At 44.6% G+C, this 18,497-nt stretch overlaps 1 protein-coding gene across 1 annotated transcript in view; it reads right to left on the bottom strand.

The window, feature by feature from the left end:
• The window catches only part of GALNT11 (polypeptide N-acetylgalactosaminyltransferase 11), a 339,938-nt gene that overhangs the window by 117,657 nt on the left and 203,784 nt on the right, over nt 1-18,497 (bottom strand). Inside the window, exon 4 of the mRNA XM_078663224.1 lies at nt 12,647-12,813. Coding sequence (XP_078519350.1) covers nt 12,647-12,813 — 167 coding nt within the window. The remainder of the gene's footprint in view (nt 1-12,646; nt 12,814-18,497) is intronic.

Below are 18,497 nucleotides of genomic sequence, written 5' to 3'. Positions count from 1 at the left end.
AGTATGCATTCCTAGCCAAGCCACTGATACAGTTAACGACACAGGAGGCAGCCGTATCGACTGTCCTACCTTGGACATCTGAACATACACTTAGTTTCAATGAGTTAAAGAAAGCCTTATGCCAAGCTCCTGTTCTAGCTACACCGAACTACAGTAAGCCTTTTACACTTTTCGTCACTGAACGTGAAGGTACAGCATTATCTGTTCTCACACAAGATCAAGCAGGACAATACAAGCCATGTGCTTATTTCTCGAGCACACTAGATCCTGTAGCCCAGGCTCTGCCTGCGTGCCTCAAGTCAGTTGCAGCCACAGCACTAGCTATCAGACAAAGTGATTCCATAGTGTTAGGACATTCCTTGACAGTACAAGTTCCACACTCCGTGGAAGTTCTTTTAAACCGAACACAGACTCAGCACTTGACAATTGCACGTTTAACAGGTTATGAATTGACACTGTTCCAGCCACACATAGAAATCAGACGCTGCAACGTTCTAAATCCTGCTACACTGTTACCATCAGTTAATTCAAATCCTGCCACACACGACTGTGTGGAAGTAGTCAACATTATGACTAAGCCAAGACAAGATCTGACAGATATTCCATTACCAGATCCCGACCTGACACTTTATGTGGATGGTTCATGTATGAGAACAAGTACAGGAGAACTAGTAGCCGCGTATGCAGTGACTACAGACACTGAAGTTATAGAAACACACCGTATTGACACCCTGTCTGCTCAAGCAGCAGAGCTAGTTGCTCTGACTCAAGCCTGCATACACGCTAAGAACCTGAAAGTTAATGTTTACACAGATTCACGTTACGCATTTGGAGTCGTACACGACTTCGGAGTGCTCTGGCAGGAGAGAGGTTTCATGACTTCTCATGGAACCAAGATTCAGCATGGTCTCCTTATTCAGGCTCTGTTAGATGCCATACATTTACCGACATCTATTGCTATCATGAAGTGCAAAGCACATACGAAAGTTACTGACATTATTTCCCGAGGTAATGATCTAGCAGATCGCACAGCCAAGCTTACAGCACAGACTCCAGACATTTCAGTTAACCCGACACAGACACATACTCCAGATCTGACTACATGTATGACAGTTAAGGACCCCACTCAAGATGTCATAGATATCCAGTTACATGCTACTCCCGATGAAATCAAGAAATGGTCCGAACAAGGAGGGGTCCAGACAGATCAGGGATGGGTAACGAAGGGTAAAGCCACATGGTTTCTCCCCGACTCTATGGTTCAAGTCATTATCAATACCGCACATAGTCCAGCACATTTAGGAGAAAAAGCTATGTTAGACAGTATCCAGAACATTTGGTTCAACAAGCATTTACGGGCTGCAGCCAAACAGAAAGTCCGTACCTGTATGATATGTTGTCAGTTTAATCCAGGTAAAAGTGTCCCGGTGGAACAAGGTGGATTCCAGCCCCCTGACCACCCTTTTGAAGTCCTCCAGATGGATTATATTCAGATGGAGCGATGTCGAGGTTTCAAGTATGTCCTTGTAGTTGTATGCGCTTTGTCCAGGTGGACAGAAGCATATCCAGTCCCAGATTACACAGCCGCGACCACTGCCAAGCAGTTGGTTCGTGAATTCTTCCCCCGTTATGGACTCCCTAGAGTCGTATATTCTGATAACGGCCAGCCATTCTCATCCGAGCTTATGAAACATATTTCCCTGTTGTTAGGGTACCAGTGGAAGTTCCATTGTGTACGCCATCCTGAAGCAGCTGGTCTAGTAGAGAGACATAATCAGACCCTGAAAATCCGTATTGCCAAGATTTGTAAAGAGAAAGGTGTGGACTGGCTAGTAGCTCTGCCAGTCGCTTTATTCTATATGCGTATGGTCGCACATTCCAGATCAGGTCTGTCCCCGTATGAGGTCGTATTCGGCCGCCCCCCTAACATGTGGGGTACACCTAGACCTCGAAGTATTACAGATGTTTCAAGTAATATGCTGACAGATTACCTAGCTTCCTTGATGTCTGCCCTCAACTCTTGTCGTTCACAGGTTGCTGCCGCATTTCCAGACAATACCGAGGTGGCACCGCATGACATCGTTCCCGGATGCATGGTTCTTGTCCGGAATTTTGATCGTTCAAGTCCGCTGGAGCCTCGCTGGAAGGAACCCCGACAGGTCCTCCTGGCCACCCGTACTGCCGTCAAGCTGGAAGGCAGGAAGGGCTGGGTCCACCTGTCACATGTGAAAAGATTTTTTGGACTAAAGCCTGTTTCAAAGAACATTTCCGAGGATCTTAAAGACTGCCAAAGTACTATTCTTAAAGACTGTCCCGCAAAAGACAATGATACTGAACCCTCCCTGTTAGAGAAAACTCCGCAACAGGAGTATAAACTCAAATTAAGGTCTAGTAAAATAAGTCAGCCAGTTTGATTGTCTAAGTCCTCCCCTAGGTGAAACGGTTAGACCGGTTTCTGACATGTATAAAATAGACCCCCATAGTGAGAGAGTTAGTCAAAACTCAATCCGATGTATCGTTTTTCTAAGTTTCATATTGTTTTTCAGCCTTATGATTACCTGCACATGTTATGCATTTTATTTGTATTTTCCAGTTTCTCATGTAAATAAGTCTGCTAATGCTACAGTAGAACACACGTTTAGTGATCTGCCTCCTCATGAACTATCTTATCGTCTCGCTATGCGTAATAATTCCTTCATCCGCATGTTACATTATTCACACCAGACCAGCAATGCCACTAATTGTTGGGTGTGTGGTCGACTCCCCCCTTTCCAGACACCGAAGGGAGTTCTGCCACTCTTTCCTTATCCATTTTCACATAATGGTTCGTGTGGAGCATGGTCCACGTTAACGTCATCCTCAACAGATATGTCTTTTCTTAACAGTACATGTTTTCCAGACAAGCAAGGTCTTCCCCACAGAACAGGGTTAGATCTAGAAAATGAAGTTTATAATTTAGGTAATTATTCTTCGAATTTCATGGTCCTGAATGTTCAGTCTGATTCTACTCCAGACCTACCTACTATATCAGTATTACCAGTTAAAGGCGAATTATGTGTCCGAAATAATGGTTCCGTACATGTAGGCCATAGTGATTGTACTACTATTGTCAAGTATAGTGACAGTAGGAAATCTATTTTCAAAGCTTCACGTCATTCTTATTTTGTTTGTGGTCAGACCGCATATGTTCGTCTACCCCTCGATTGGGAGGGAACCTGTTACATTGCCTTCCTACTGCCACCAGTTTTTCTAGCCCCACCAGACTACCATAGGAATTCCCACCTAGTACATACTAGACACAAAAGAGACCTCCCGATTGTCGATTATACTGAAACTGCTCTAGAACAATACATAGATATCAATAAAGGTGTCTTCCCCTACTTAGGCACTGTTGTAAATAGTAAACTGATACGTAGATTAACCAGAACACTTGAAGCAGTAGTGATTGAGACTACTTCTGCTCTAGGTAACTTAACCGAAGAGCAATCCTTTATGAGAATTGTCGTGCTCCAGAATCGTCTCGTCCTTGACGTCATACTGGCCGATAGGGGCGGGGCATGTAGAGTCATCGGATCTAGTTGCTGCATTTTCATTCCTAATAACGCGCCGTCTGTTTATTCAGCCATAACCAGACTCCATAAAATTGCCCATATGTTACACCAAGATCCAGGCACCTGGACATGGTCCGGTTGGTTCTGGAATATAATTTCCGCCTGGGGATGGAAAGTATTGTCATTTCTGGGTATTGCAGTAGCGATCATATTCAGTTGCTGCCTCTGTATACAATGTGGCCCTGCGATTTGCGGCATTTGTGCTACCTCTTGTATTCCTAGTCCCAAGTCCCGTTCTAAATCCAGTTCCAAGAAAATTCGAGACGAGCAAATGATACTGTATGAAATGATAGATGGTATCATGAATATTGATGTTTCCTGATGGAAACGTAGTGACAAGGAGGGAATGTGGAAAAGTAAATTTTGCCATGTTCTGTGTCCCTACGTGTTCCCCATCTTATGTTATGTGTGCATGATTAAATATGCATATGTATTCCCCATGTTTGATTAAAGACGCAATTACAGTTGTGTCCATCTCTAGTATGCTAGTTTCCAGTTCTCGTGAAAGCTACGAGTATTAGGCCTGTGTAAAGCTACGTTGCCACGTTTCCCAGTGTGCACGTTATTTCATTGTAAAGTCCCCGTTTCTAGGCCTCAAAAGGGCCTGGACACCAGATTCAGCTCCTGTCTCCTGAACCCTCGCTGAGGAGCGATACAGCCCCCACCTGTATCCTCGACCCTTCACTTACTTCCTGCCTCACAGTGCCCGGCTCGGCCTGGCTCTGCCTCTGAGTCTGCCAAGAGTATGTTATGATTCTAGTTATCAGTCCAGCCCTCCTTCTCTGCATTCCTAAGCTACTGAATCGCATCAATAGTTTCCGTCATTGTCTAGCCTTTACGTCTCCATGTAAGAGAAATACTGTATTAATGGTCATTTAATATTCCTCAACACGCACTACATGTAGAATAATGCATGCTCCAGTCTTAGAGTCTGTTAGCCTCTCCCCTCCTGACTCTTAGTTTATATCAACATGTCCTCTAAACATTAGATACTAGATAGGGTTTAGGTACATGTCGCCCTGACTCTCCAGACTTCAGTCTCTGCTCCTAGCACAGAGTTCATAGCCCCCAGCTTCTCCTAGTAACACGTCATTGTCAGTTTGCACGCACCATTAGGTTAGAGGTCCCGGCTCCTTAGGTAGCCCCCTCCATGTTTCCGCCCCATTTATGACATATTCTGTTACGTTTACATCACTACACGCCTCTTGTTACACCCACTTTCACTCTTATCTTTCGTGACTGCTATTGACCACACCCACTGCTCCGCCTATTGTATTCGCTGTAATGCAACTGTTTTAGTATATATGCTTGTGTACTGTTATTAAAGTTAGCGCGCTCATCCCATATCCAGCCCCGGCAGCTGCCGGGCCCTGTCATCCTATTCCTGTGCAGGTTGTCCTGTTCCTGTCCTTTATGCTGTATTAAACCTGCAAACTCCTACTACCTCGAATCTTGACTCTTATTTATTGAGCTATCTGTTATTCATTTATCCATTCAAAAATAGAGGTATTATTTATTTATTTACCACAGAGCTCTTTGCTGTTGTGTGCGTTGTTGTCTAGGCAGTCTTTGAAGGAGGTCTGTTGTTGTGTAGGCGGTCTTTGAAGGAGGTCTTTTTGGCGGATCTGATGAGGTGGTGGTGTCTGCGGGTGAGGTAACAACCCTTCACTCATATGTGGGCGAGCAACGATAAGTTCAGGCTGTGTGTGGACTTAAATAACAACATTGTGGTTGATAGGTTTCCATTGCCAAAAATCAATGAAATGGTGACATGTTTGAATATAGCAAAATGGTTCTCCACTGTGGACCTTTCGTCCGCTTATCATCAGATCTCCTTGTCACCGGAGTCGATGAAATTCACCTCCTTTATCACTCCATTTGGATGTTTTCAATTTAATCATATGCCATTTGGGTTAGCTTCGGCAGCAGCGGTTTTTCAGCGGTTAATGTTTCAACTTTTCAGCAAGGAATAAGGTGTCACCTTCTTCCAAGATGACATTCTTGTTTTTGGTGCTGATGAGGAGGAACATACATCAAGACTAAGGAGAGTTTTAAGCATTTTGGAGAACAAAGGGCTTACAGTGGAACATTCTAAATGCAAGTTTGCACAGAGAAGCGTTACGTACCTGGATCATGTTAATGATGAGTCAGGTGTTAAACCTAAATCTACTCTGGTGTCTGCCATCACTGAAGCCTCTGTACCCACTTGCAAGGAGGATGTCAGATCATTCTTAGGGATGGCTGAATTCTGTTCAAAATATGTTCCTAATTTCTCAGAAAAGACATTCAACATTTGCCAATTACTCAAAAAGAATTGCACGTTCGGTTGGTCCTTGAGGTGTGACAGTCATTTCAAAGCCACTGAATTGGCTACTGCCAATGCTACAGCACTTCGCAGTTTTGATCCTGCTTTAGACAGTGTCATCACTACTGACGCCAGCAACAAAGGGTTAGGCGCCGTATTATCGCAGATGGACAGTCAAGGAAAGGAAAATATAATTGCTTATGCTTCTGGATCTCTTTCTCCTAGTGAAGAGAGATACCTAAACATTGAAAGGGAGGCATTATCTTGTGCATGGGCTTTAGAACATTTCAGGTCTTTCATTTGGGGAAGGCTTGTACACTGCTGCAACCATAAGCCTTTAGTTAAGATTCTAACTACAGAAGGTGCTAGGACTGCTTCTGCAAGACTTGCAAGAATTTCTATGCACATGTAAAATTTTGTTTACAAGATTATTTATATGCCGGGCAAGAACAATGTTGTGGCAGATTTTCTTTCCGGGAGGCCTGTGATGCTAGAAAAGTGTGAGGATGGAGAATGGAATGATTTACAAGTGGCCCTTATCCATGATTAAGGGTTCTCTGCTATTGGTAAGGATGAGTGGACTGCTGAGTACACCAAAGACCAAATTCTCCAAATGGTAATTTCACATGTTTTACATGACTGGCCTAAAAAATAATTATTGGGTCCCTCTATCAAACCTTTTTGGGAGGTCAGATTTGAATTGACTGTGGAGAACGGCACTTTATTAAGAGGTGAAAGGGTGGTTCCACCTGAAAGTTTGCGCAACTGGATTATTGAGTTATGCCACTAAGGCCATTCAGGTATTGTTAGGACCAAATCAGTTATTAAAAGGCTGCTCTGGTGGCCTCGGATGGATTCTCAGGTTGAAAGAATTGTACGTGATTGTGGTGCTTGTTCCACATCTGACAAATTCTTGCTATCCCATCTGCGTCGCCAGTGTTGTAAGGAACACTGAAACAGGATTTAGAAGTAATTCCTTTATTGTAGTTTTGGAGCAAAGGATGAGCATGTCCTTAAGCTCCTGCATGGAAGTCGTAACTGATTGCCAACTTGAATACACACATTCTATGATGACATGCAATACAGTCTAGTACACGCTACATCATAGCCTGTTCTACATTGCTGCCTAGAAACAAGAACATAAGACAGTCTTCTTCATCAAGATACAAGTTGCATACGTGTAGCTCCCTTGCCTGGCCAAGATAACTGATTGCAGTCTCCCTGGAGAATGGTGACCTCACAGACACTGGTCACTGTGGCAATCTATTAAGCATTCACATTCTAGAAGTCCCTATGCAGTGGAGTCTGTTAAGTTGTGCTGCTCACACTGATTTTTTGCCCCAGGAGTGTGTCTTGCACTGTAAAATCAGCACAAATGCCCCTTCATATCGAGCCAGATGGCGCTGTTGCTTTCTGGCACTTGAGTAGGCAATCTTCTCGAGCGGCAGCTTCCTCAATGCGCTTGGCTGATTTCTCAATGTGAGCGATCGTGTCCTGCCGCGACTGCCCGCAAATGAAATGTCTCGTTAGGAGGAGGTCTAGCGCATTATTTTTTCTCACAAGCGTTCACCAACTAACCGTTGGTGAGCCGCTCGAGAAAAAAACCTCTGCTCCGTGTCACTTTGCGGAGTTTTTGGGGATTTCGCACGGAGTGGGCAAAACTCTGCAGACTCCGCCGGCGGAGCAGAATTCTTCACCCACCCCAAGTTGGAAGCAGTGTAGTGACATTCAGTTTTACAACCACACAAACACCTTGGGGACCTCCAGGGAATCTGCGTGATCCACTCGCTCAGTCACCATGGCAAATGATACGATACAGGTGCAGCAAAAGTCACAAAACTTGTGTTTATGGAAAAGATCCATCAACAAAGCAGGAAACTGATGAGAGTATCAGACAAGATGAATTAAAAAAAAGAAAACAAACGAGACTTAAGGGCACCTTATGCAGAAGGTGGCATCTCATACAACCTTTGCACTGCAAGATATGTGTCACAGGCAATTTCATTGTACTAAAAGCCAAAGGAATTCGCTCAAAGGAGCTATGTTTGGAAAATGAGGGAAACAAATTGCAAACGCACACCACACAGAGAACATCAACACAAACAGACTAGTGAGAACTGTTCTACATGGGTGTAAATAGTCTCAGCTATTTATCTCTGAATATTGGTTAGCTACTGATAACTAATGTTCACTTAAATCCGGAAATGTACCACTATTAAAGGTTCAATTGTAGAGATCAGAAGCAGAAGCACAAGCAAAGGACACAGGTTTGAATCTGTGCATCTGCTCACTCTATCATTCTTTAGAGATAGACACAACGAGTACCACTGGGGGTCTCATTACGAGTGCCTTGGGCTCAAGGGGGGGGGGGGGCAATTCCACACCAGCAGAATTAACAAAGAGGTCTCGATCACAAGGTGGCAGGGGTTGATGAGAAAATATCAAGAATTCAGAGTATAACAGTTAACATCCCATAAACAAATGGGCCTTACCGGGATCATTGTAATTTAAATTCCCTTGGTAATTCCCCATTTTGCCCCAGACTTTCACCCAGAAATGACAGCTGCTTCCAGTAGCCAACAGCTCCAGGTAAAAGTAAAGAGATCCACAGTGTTTCTGCTTACCTCATAATTCTGAAGGGGTGTTGTACTGGCCCGTAAGAATTATGAGGCCACTCATAGTGAGGACCTGAGTGGGTAATGAAAACACCTATATGTAGGACCCAGAGTTGATTGCAATGATTGAGTACACTAGATACGTTTTCTAAGAATATTTACAGAGCTGACTTGGAACCTGAAAGAGGTGCAATATTCCAAACTCGGTTCAATTATGACAGCCCTTTAACCAAAGGGAGGTATTGTGGGCAATCTGTGAATATTCTAAAAAATGTCAGCACAAATCCATAAACAGTTTAAAATGCTGATCCCCACATTCGATGTAAATGTTTAAAAGATGTGTAAAAAAAATGAAAGAAAAACCTGGAGATAAGCATTCTCCAGCTTTGCAGCCAAAATCTGAAACAACATCCTTCTTGCTTGTCTCATCACTCCAGCAGTTCAGAAAAGCACTGCAGACACACCTCTCACACATCCACTAATTTGTAACCAATAAGGAGCTGACCAGCGTTTTTAGGTCTCGCCTGTCGATGCGCATGCGCATCGAGCAAGCGAGACTATGGGGGCTTATCCACTCTTTGTCCAACTTGCAAGGAATCGTGGCGATTCCTTGCAGTGCCCGTGACTTTTAAGCTCAATGCGCATGCGCATTGAGCTTAAAAGCGCGTGCACATGCCCCCAGCCGCCTGCCTTGCCTACTCTCCCGCCCCCTCACTTCTTGATTGCACGGCCGCTAGGCCGTGCCTCCCCTACTCTCCTCCTCCTACTCTCCTCCCCTCGCCGTCTGTTCCCGCACTCCTCCCACAGCCCCGCTCCGCCCCCTCCCCTGCCTGGTCGCGTCGCATTGGTGTAAACATCCAGCCCTTCCATGAGCCCTCACAGAGTCCAGGTCTGCCCGCACATGCCTTTGAAATGTCTCTCAAGGACAGACAACTGCCTACTGGGGTGAGCTAACCCTTTCAATGCCTCTTTGATAAACACCTTTACCTCATCCTGCAGGGGCTCCTCGAGACCCCCTGACATTTCCGCCACTCTTTTAAAGGCAGCTACACAGACTGTTTGGCTTCTGTGTCTGCCTGCTCACTTCCTCTCCTCTTTCCCACATTGCTTTCAACCCCAAATTAAACACAGCAAATTAAGCTTTCAACATCGCCATGCAGACCCAGCCCACAAACATGGTTTATTCTGATCTTTTTTTAATCACACACGTAAGCCCCCGCTCCGCCCCCTCCCCTGCCCGCCGTGTCGCATTTCTCCTCCCCCCTCCCCTTATCTGCCTTCCCTCCGTCTGTTCCCTCTCCCCGCTCCGCCCCCTCCCCTGCCCGCCGTGTCGCATTTCTCCTCCCCCCTCCCCTTATCTGCCTTCGCTCCGTCTGTTCCCTCTCCCCGCTCCGCCCCCTCCCCTGCCCACTCTCCCTTTCTATTCTCCTTTACCACTCCACTCTGGACTCCTTCATTTTGTGCTGTTTGACATATTTCTTCTCTCATCCAACTCTTCTGCGGGCTCCCCTACTTCTCACTGTAGTTTGCAACAAATCCATCCTCCTTAAACCGTGTACACCATTTGCCTTTCACCCCTCCATTCCCTCTCCTGTCGCTCCCTTTAAATTCCCCCCCCTTCCTTTTACTACCACTTTCCCTCTTTGTCACAAAAAAACCCTTTTATTCACTCGCTTTTCGTCTCTTTCTACCCTCCTCTCCTCCTATTCTTTTCCCTTACCCTGTCTTTTCTCCCCCTTTTGTCTTTCGAATCCCACTCTCTCTCCCTCCCCCCCTCTCATTCCCCAACCCATTTCAGAGCTCAGTTCCGGAAGTGCCTCTTGGCAGCCGTGAGCTGCTGGGTAATTGCGCGTTTTGTAGCATTCCCAAAATGCATCTTTGACAGCTTGTCCAATGCTTCAATCTCTCCCCCAAACCTAGTGGGGCAAGTGCTTCGCTGCGCGCCGCAGCGGCGCTCCAGCGCGCCGGTAATGTTTCCAACCCACTGATATATCATAAGCGCCATGTGCTGTTTTGTGGCTGAATTTTTTTTTAAAAAGGGGAGCGGATATTAAACATCATACGGTATGTTAATGTCAAGTACGCCTGGATAAACATTGAAGACTTTGCTCTGACTCCAGCGTGTGGGCTACGAGATAATTAACCTTTTCCAACCATCCCTGTATTTTTTCTGGATGTCCACTTCTACAATGTTAACGGCGGTGCACTGTTCCGTTTGTTGATTCGACTCTGCTGAGATAACACAGCCCCCTCCCCTGCCCGCCGTGTCGCATTTCTCCTCCCCCTTCCCCTTCTCTCTCTTCTCTGACATGCAGTGTGCGGCCCTAACTGAAGTAGTGTAAACCCCGGCGCACAATAGCCAACACCCTCACTCACCCTCAACCCCTCACCCTCACTCACCCTCAACCCCTCACCCTCACTCACCCTCAACCCCTCACCCTCACTCACCCTCACCCTCACTCACCCTCAACCCCTCACCCTCACTCACCCTCACCCTCACTCACCCTCAACCCCTCACCCTCAATCCCTCACCCTCACTCACCCTCACTCACCCTCAACCCTTCACCCTCACTCACCCACCCTCACTCACCCTCACCCACCCTCACCCACCCTCACCCACCCTCACTCACCCTCACTCACCCTCACTCACCCTCACCCTCACTCACCCTCAACCCCTCACCCTCAACCCCTCACCCTCACTCACCCTCAACCCCTCACCCTCACTCACCCTCAACCCCTCACTCACCCTCACTCACCCTCAACCCCTCAGCCTCACCCTCACTCTCACTCACCCTCAACCCCTCAGCCTCACTCTCACTCACCCTCAACCCCTCAGCCTCACTCACCCTCACCCTCACTCACCCTCAACCCCTCACCCTCACTCACCCTCAAACCCTCACCCTCACCCACCCTCAACCCCTCACCCTCACCCTCACTCACCCTCAACACCTCACCCTCAACCCCTCACCCTCACTCACCCTCAACACCTCACCCTCACTCACCCTCAACCCCTCACCCTCACCCTCAACCCCTCACCCCCTCACCCTCACTCACCCTCAACCCCTCACCCCCTCACCCTCACTCACTCACCCTCACCCACTCACCCCCACTCACTCACCCTCACTCACCCTCACTCACCCTCAACCCCTCAACCCCTCACTCACCCTCAACCCCTCACTCACCCTCACCCTCACTCACCCTCACCCTCACTCACCCTCACTCAGCGCAACCACAGCATCTTCACTAAATATATTTAATAAACTTTAAGCTATTGGCAATATAAAATAAAATCCATTTTATTTACGTATTAATTATTAATTGTTTTTTAAAGCCATTGATTTTTTTTATATCAATACATATAAGTCACATATAAGTCCCGTTAATACAAAACATGTTGCTTTACAAATGCTAGAGGTGTCACATTTACAAAAATTATAACTATTGGCTTTGTAAAGAAGAAAGCTATTAATTTAGCTATTTAGAAAAAACAACACATAAATAAAAAACAAAAAAATAAATAACACCTATAGCTCAAACTTTCCTACTGCGAGACCTATTGCATTTCCAATGCTTGTTCAATCTGCACCTAGATATACACCTCTTCACATGTGGCTAAGGTGACGACTCCATGTCAACAGTTCACCACATTTCTAGTTGTGGCAGTCCTTTTCCAAACTAGTGCACTCTTAGAGGTATGGTCAGGATGGTCAACCAAAGCCAACTGGACTAGAGAATCTGTGGACATTAGTTGCCAAAACATGTCCATGTGGCAAGCATCCACAAGGTTACTTTTCCTGTGCCAGTCCAGTTGTTGAACTTCTATGTTCAAAACTGGAAATCCAAACGTTCTCAAGTTCAAGGTTGTTTATACCTGAACTAATTTACTAGTTTGCTTAAAGCCTCTTAATAAGTTTCCAAATTCCAGTTTCAAAACTTTCATTTATTTATTTATTTTCAATAGTCAAACCAAAGAAATTGACCCATTTTCTGTGTGGATTCTACACTGGAAGCATTTTGGAAACTGCAAGCCGCTATGTGCAAACTTCATAAGGGCTGCTGTGAATAAGAAGGTTCATTTGGGCCGGGCCTCCACCTGGGGCAGAAGTCTCACTCACCTAGCTCACTCTTGTCGTCCACTAATATGATTTCATGAAGAAGGTCTGCAGGTGTGCGATCCAATACACTGTGCACTGTCCGAAGCAAAGCAGAGAAGGCTTCATTGTAGAAGCAAATGACAACGCTGGCAACCGGAAGATTAGGTGGGTAATACTTCCCTGAACACCTGCAAACAGGTAAAACATAAAACACGTGACTAAAGCGATGCTTTTAGCCCCCTTGATAATACAGTTCATTGCATTGAGCTATTCAGAATGGTGGAGCACAACCTGGTGCCAAAATACCACTATGTGGAAAAGGGCAATTTAAGATTACCAGAATAAAGCCAAATAAAGTGGCCCAAACACAATGTAAAAGGTACAACATACACTAAACGGATACTTATATTTAACAAAAGGGTCATCAGAACAGTGGATAAAGGTCTAAAATATTCTGGAAAAAGGTGTTAATGAATAAGATATTTACCCCATAAATAATATTTACCACACAAGTTGTAATCTCCACACTTACATTTCTTGTCAGAGAGTTAGAGAATGTCAGATTCCATTAATGGAAAGGTAAAATAGTAGCAGAATCACAGATCTTTGGCAGACAGTAGCAGAGCCACTTAAATGTGTCAACTATGGACCACCACATGGCGTTGTGGAGATGCTGTAGATCACAAGACATGGAACTCTGTTTTGCCCTGTCTGACAATCATACATGCAGGTTATTTTTGTCGGAGCGCAGGTTAGTGGACATGGAATCTGGGTTGCAGCTAGTCTGTACCTTTATTTTGCATTAGACTGGGTTAGTTTATCCAATCAGATGTTGTGCTGTCTGCATTTTACTAGGGGTTTGTTCGTGTGAATGTTGAGTGTTCTTTTCCTCAGTGAACAATCTCCGGCCAGCCAAAGTAGCATAGATTACGTGTGGGGTCATCATGAAATGGTGAGGCTAGACCTGTGTGGGAGGCAGTTGGTAAGAGAGATTAGGCTTAAGCAGAAGTCTGGTAGGAGCTGCACACCATCGCTTCACAGTAGCCTACATCAGAGGTTGTCCTAGAATAGCAGCATCATTTGAAAAGGCTACCAAGGGCCTGTCTCAAACTATATCATGAGCAGGGTGGCAGGTTTCAAATTAAGGCCTGCATTTGCCATAACCCAACATTTAGGGCCAGAAGTACGACCATACCATTTTGCAATCGCAAATGGCGACGTTTTGCGACTCGCAAAATGGAAGGTACAACAGTGTCTCAAACACTGTTTGCGATTTCTACAGGGGTGGCTAAAGATCTACCTCATTCATATTAATGAGGTAGGTCGCAATTTGCGACCCCTTAGGAATCTAACATATTGCAGGGATGGTGGCCTGCAGGGGACAGCAGACCACCATGTCTGTGTTTGCTTTTTTTAAAAAGCAACTTTTTTTTCAAATGCAGTGTTTAAAAGAAAAAACTGAAACATTTTCATGAGACCGCTACCTGCTCTTAAAAAATATTTTCACATACATTCACAAAGAGGAAGGGGTCCCTAGGGGACCACTTTCCATGAGTAAATGGATTACCAACAACTTGAAGTTGGCGGTAACTGCGATTGCGCGGTCGCAAAACAATCATACATTCCCCTGCGACTTGCTATTAGGAAGGGACGCCCTTGGCACACCCCTTCATAATAGCTTCTTTTAGCAACTCGCAAAATAGGGTTTGCACATGCAACAACCATTTTTAGCAGTCGCAAACTGATCGATTTCCCGTTTGAGACTGCAAAACACAGTCTTACATCTGACTCTTAGATTATAGTGAAGCGGAGGTGCCTGTAATATCCAGCTTAAATCGCATGATCTAAATTTAAGCTGCCTTAACATGAGGTTTAATAGCCATGACACTAACAAATGACCAAATAGAAAAGCCAGAAATAAATGGAACAGTTAAACCTATTTTGGATAAAGCTTTACAAAAAGGTTTAAGTTTTGTTACGACAAGTAACTCCAAGATGGAAATAGAATTTCAAATATTGAATAGATAAGAAATCTTCAGAGATTTTAAATCAGCCCAGGCTTTTGAGCTAGCCTCAGTACCACACTGCGAAAGGCTGGACGGCTGTGGCAGTGTTGGGTGTAGAGCTTGGTCAGAGGACAGGCCCTAGGGCCAAACCCAGTTATGCACGACAAAGGCTGTGTGCAGCGGGGGTTGGAAGGACACCGTGGGGGTTGAGTGAAGGGCCTGGCCAGTGGCCAGACAATGCAGCCAACCCTCTGCTGTGACCGTGTCGGCTGTAGTCTGGCTGAGGTATTTGGGTGGGTGTATTTTCAAGTCTGAATATGATCAAACAAAATTAGAAAGTCACTGAAAAAAAGTAAAGGTTAAAGTGACAATATTGTGACTTCACCACATGTAGATATGGTAATAAGAACTTACTTTATGTTACTAAACTTCCAAGAAAATAACTGAAGAAACAAAGGTTAACATGACTTATAGTTAGGTGTTGAACTGAAATAAAGACTAACATTTTTTTTTTAAAACCTCTGAAAAACGTACGACCCCCATGTACTGCTTATGACCCCACATAATAAATCACTCCATGTTAAATGACATAATTGATGCGAACACTGATGACATCATGCAGTCACTGTGACTGCTTCCTAAAGTGTTTGTAGGCAAAGTAAATCAACACTCTACACCTGTGGTCAATTTACTATCACTAATCATGTGTTAACGGATATATCGTTTGACCATATGCTACATACATAGCAAATGTAAGGCCATCCACATTTGATGGATGCTACCTCCTTTTTAGTGGTATTCACCCATCTAAAAACAATGTGCCACCATAGACTCTAATGTAGGCAGACACTTTTTAATTGATACCCTCCAAAAAAGTATTGCTCTGCATTCACCTTAATACGATTGCCCTCTGAGCGAATTTTAAGTCAAGAGGTTGACCGGTATGGATCTGCCACTGAAAGAAACCTTCTGCCAGGCTCTATGGACCACCTTCTGTAGTTTGGTAAAATACACTACACACATTTCTGAAATGGGCACAATGGCATACTAATAAGAGTCAAGTTTAAAACCCCACTAAGAGATAAACACCACTAAGAAGGACACCACAACATTTCTACATTATTCAACAATCTGTAATCCCTCTCAATCTTCAACTAAGTTCTGGTAATAAATATCCACACTTTAGCAGTATCCTCGCTACACAGAATTTCTTTACAGCACTTTATTACAACTACTTTATACTGTGATATGCCCAAATATAAACTAGTGGATAATCTACTGCAACAGAAGCTTTTTTTTTTACAACAGGCTTTGGTTTTAAGCCATAGCCTACTTAGAAACATAGCTCTGCAACCCACACCAGGTGTGCTCAGCCTTTCTCTTGGTTAACATGGAGCACTCTTTGCACCCCAGACATTAGCGATTTGTAAGAAGAGCACTATATATCTCTCACCATGTACAACCACACTTGCCTCGAGGGCTTACGCTATTTCCATGCTATCTACCCACATGGGTGCACATATAAACTCTATGCTGTATATGTCAATGGTGTCATCAATGATGTCATTTGAGAGGTCATCAATGATGTCTCACATGTAATGGGTAATGTAGTAAGTAAGATCATTAGCTGTGCATGGTGGAGACACAAATTATAGTTAGTTCAATAAACTATGGGCTGATTTAGAGTTTGGCGGACAGGGTACGACAGCACAAACGCAACATTATTAGAAGCACCTTTATAACAATTATTGTCATCACATAAGCAATGATAACTGTGGAACACTCTTGCGTGTAACGTTTGTTAGATGTGAATGGAACCTCAATATAGTTAAGAAAAGGTAACATTTCCAAATGACTAATTCATTTGGGGTGGTAAAGCAACCAGTCACAAAGAGGCAGCATTGTGTTGCATTCAAAAATATCAGTGTGACTTGCTTGGACACATGGGTGAAGAGGCATGAAAATGTATCATATAGGGTAACGAACAAATACCTTGATATATTGTCTACAACACATTGTGTATTGTTAGTACAGACAAGCAATCTGAAAAACAAGATAGTACATGATAAAAATCATCTAAAATGGAAACCTTTACAGAATCTTGTGCAAGATGGCAAACCATAATAATGGGTAAGTAAGCAATAATATTTTTTTTATATATATGTGTTGACAGTTTCAATTTTACAGAGAAGTTCAACATATGAGTGTATTGCCATCTTATGCCTATTATATTTATATTTGCTGTTATATTCAGGAACATAAAATGTTATCATATGCAATAGATCATCACATACATTGCATGGGAGTATCTATTTTATAATTATGAAGGGGTGACATACAAAGTCTGCAATCTTGTTTTGAGAGTTGGCCCAATATAGGCCATGTTGTCTTTTACATAAAGGAAAACTCGCCAATGTGTGAATTTGAACAATACGAGTAAGAAAAAACGTAACATTAAAGCAAATGGGACCGGGAGGGCTGCGTACATATGCAAGGGTGTTGACTTCACATTCCCAGCATCGGGTTGTGTGGCTCAGTTTGTCAGGGCAAATCTCTTTGGGTTGGGGGCCTACGCCCTATTAGCCATATCATATGTTCTGGCTAAACATTACCTCTATTTGTATGCAGCCAGTGAGTCATTTGGCCTAGCCGCTCCTGCCCTACATCATACGTTTGGCACCCCCCCAAATGTCCAGGAATCCTCCGTTTCTCCTAGGTCAACCCTTCAGCTCGCTCCCCGGTTGCTTCAGCCTGCTCCTCCCCTGAGCTATCATTGTTATCTGTAGAGTCCTCCTCTCGCCCAATCTCTGGGTGTTCTCATGTAACCAATATTTACGTCCATAAATCTGCAATGGGGTGAATCTGTACTCCCCTAGCCTCTTTCCTGAACAGTGCCTATTCCTTGGATTTTGCCCATCTTGTGACATCTTCCCTCCAGAGTGGCACACTGGGGCTCCTGGCTGCCTTCCAATTCATGGCTATTTGCCTCTTGGCCAGTAACAATGCCAGATCAATAAACCTAGTGCCAACCTTACGTGCAGTTGGTCTCGGGAACAATCCCAGAATACATGCCTCTATGGTACAGGGAGGAGACCTTCAGAGGGGTGTCTTCAGGGTCTCGACTATGCCTTCCCAGTAGGGCCATAGGGCAGTGCAATACCCTATCATGTGTGTGAAGTCAGCATCGAATTGGTCACATCTGGGGCATGCGCGTGGTACACCTACATACACCAACTGTATCTATGCGGTGTCATGTACGTCATGTGTACATAATTAAATTGTACATATTTTAGCCTGGTATTTCACGAAATTTTCTACGTGGAGGTTAGAATTTGCTTCCATTCTTGTTCAGTCAGCTCTCTTTCTAGTATTTCTCCCCACTTGGTATGCAAGGCCAGCAGTGGACGGCGCAACTGAGCCGTAAGGGATTTGTACAACCTTGATACTAGGTGTCCAGCGAGACCCAATGTGACCAGTAACTGTAGGATCATGTGTGTTGCAGGTTCCTGTCGGTGTCCCCTCCCCCCACAAGTTCCTGAATGTTCATGGGGCGGTTCATAGGTGAGGAACTGTCATGGCGGCAGGCCGGAATGTTCTGTTAGGTTTCTCATTGGCATCATGGTGCCTTGGTGGTAGCAGTCACCCACTGTAACAATACCTACCGTGGTCCAGGACCTCATCTGTGCTGCAGTTAAATATATATCACAGGCTCACCATGAGGTAGGCCTACCAGTGGCAGTGCAGATACGTATAGTCTCGCTTTAGTTGTCTTTGAGATACAACTGCACCAGCATTTTTGTGCCAATGGCAATAGCACACAGGGTTTGGGAGAGTCATCTGTAGGGCAAGCAATCCAGTTATTAAAG

The sequence above is a fragment of the Lissotriton helveticus genome, chromosome 10, assembly GCF_964261635.1.
Source record: "Lissotriton helveticus chromosome 10, aLisHel1.1, whole genome shotgun sequence".
Classification (NCBI taxonomy): Eukaryota; Metazoa; Chordata; class Amphibia; order Caudata; family Salamandridae; genus Lissotriton; species Lissotriton helveticus.
The sequence above is the reverse complement of the archived record's forward strand: the minus strand, read 5'-3'. Positions and strand labels throughout refer to the sequence as shown.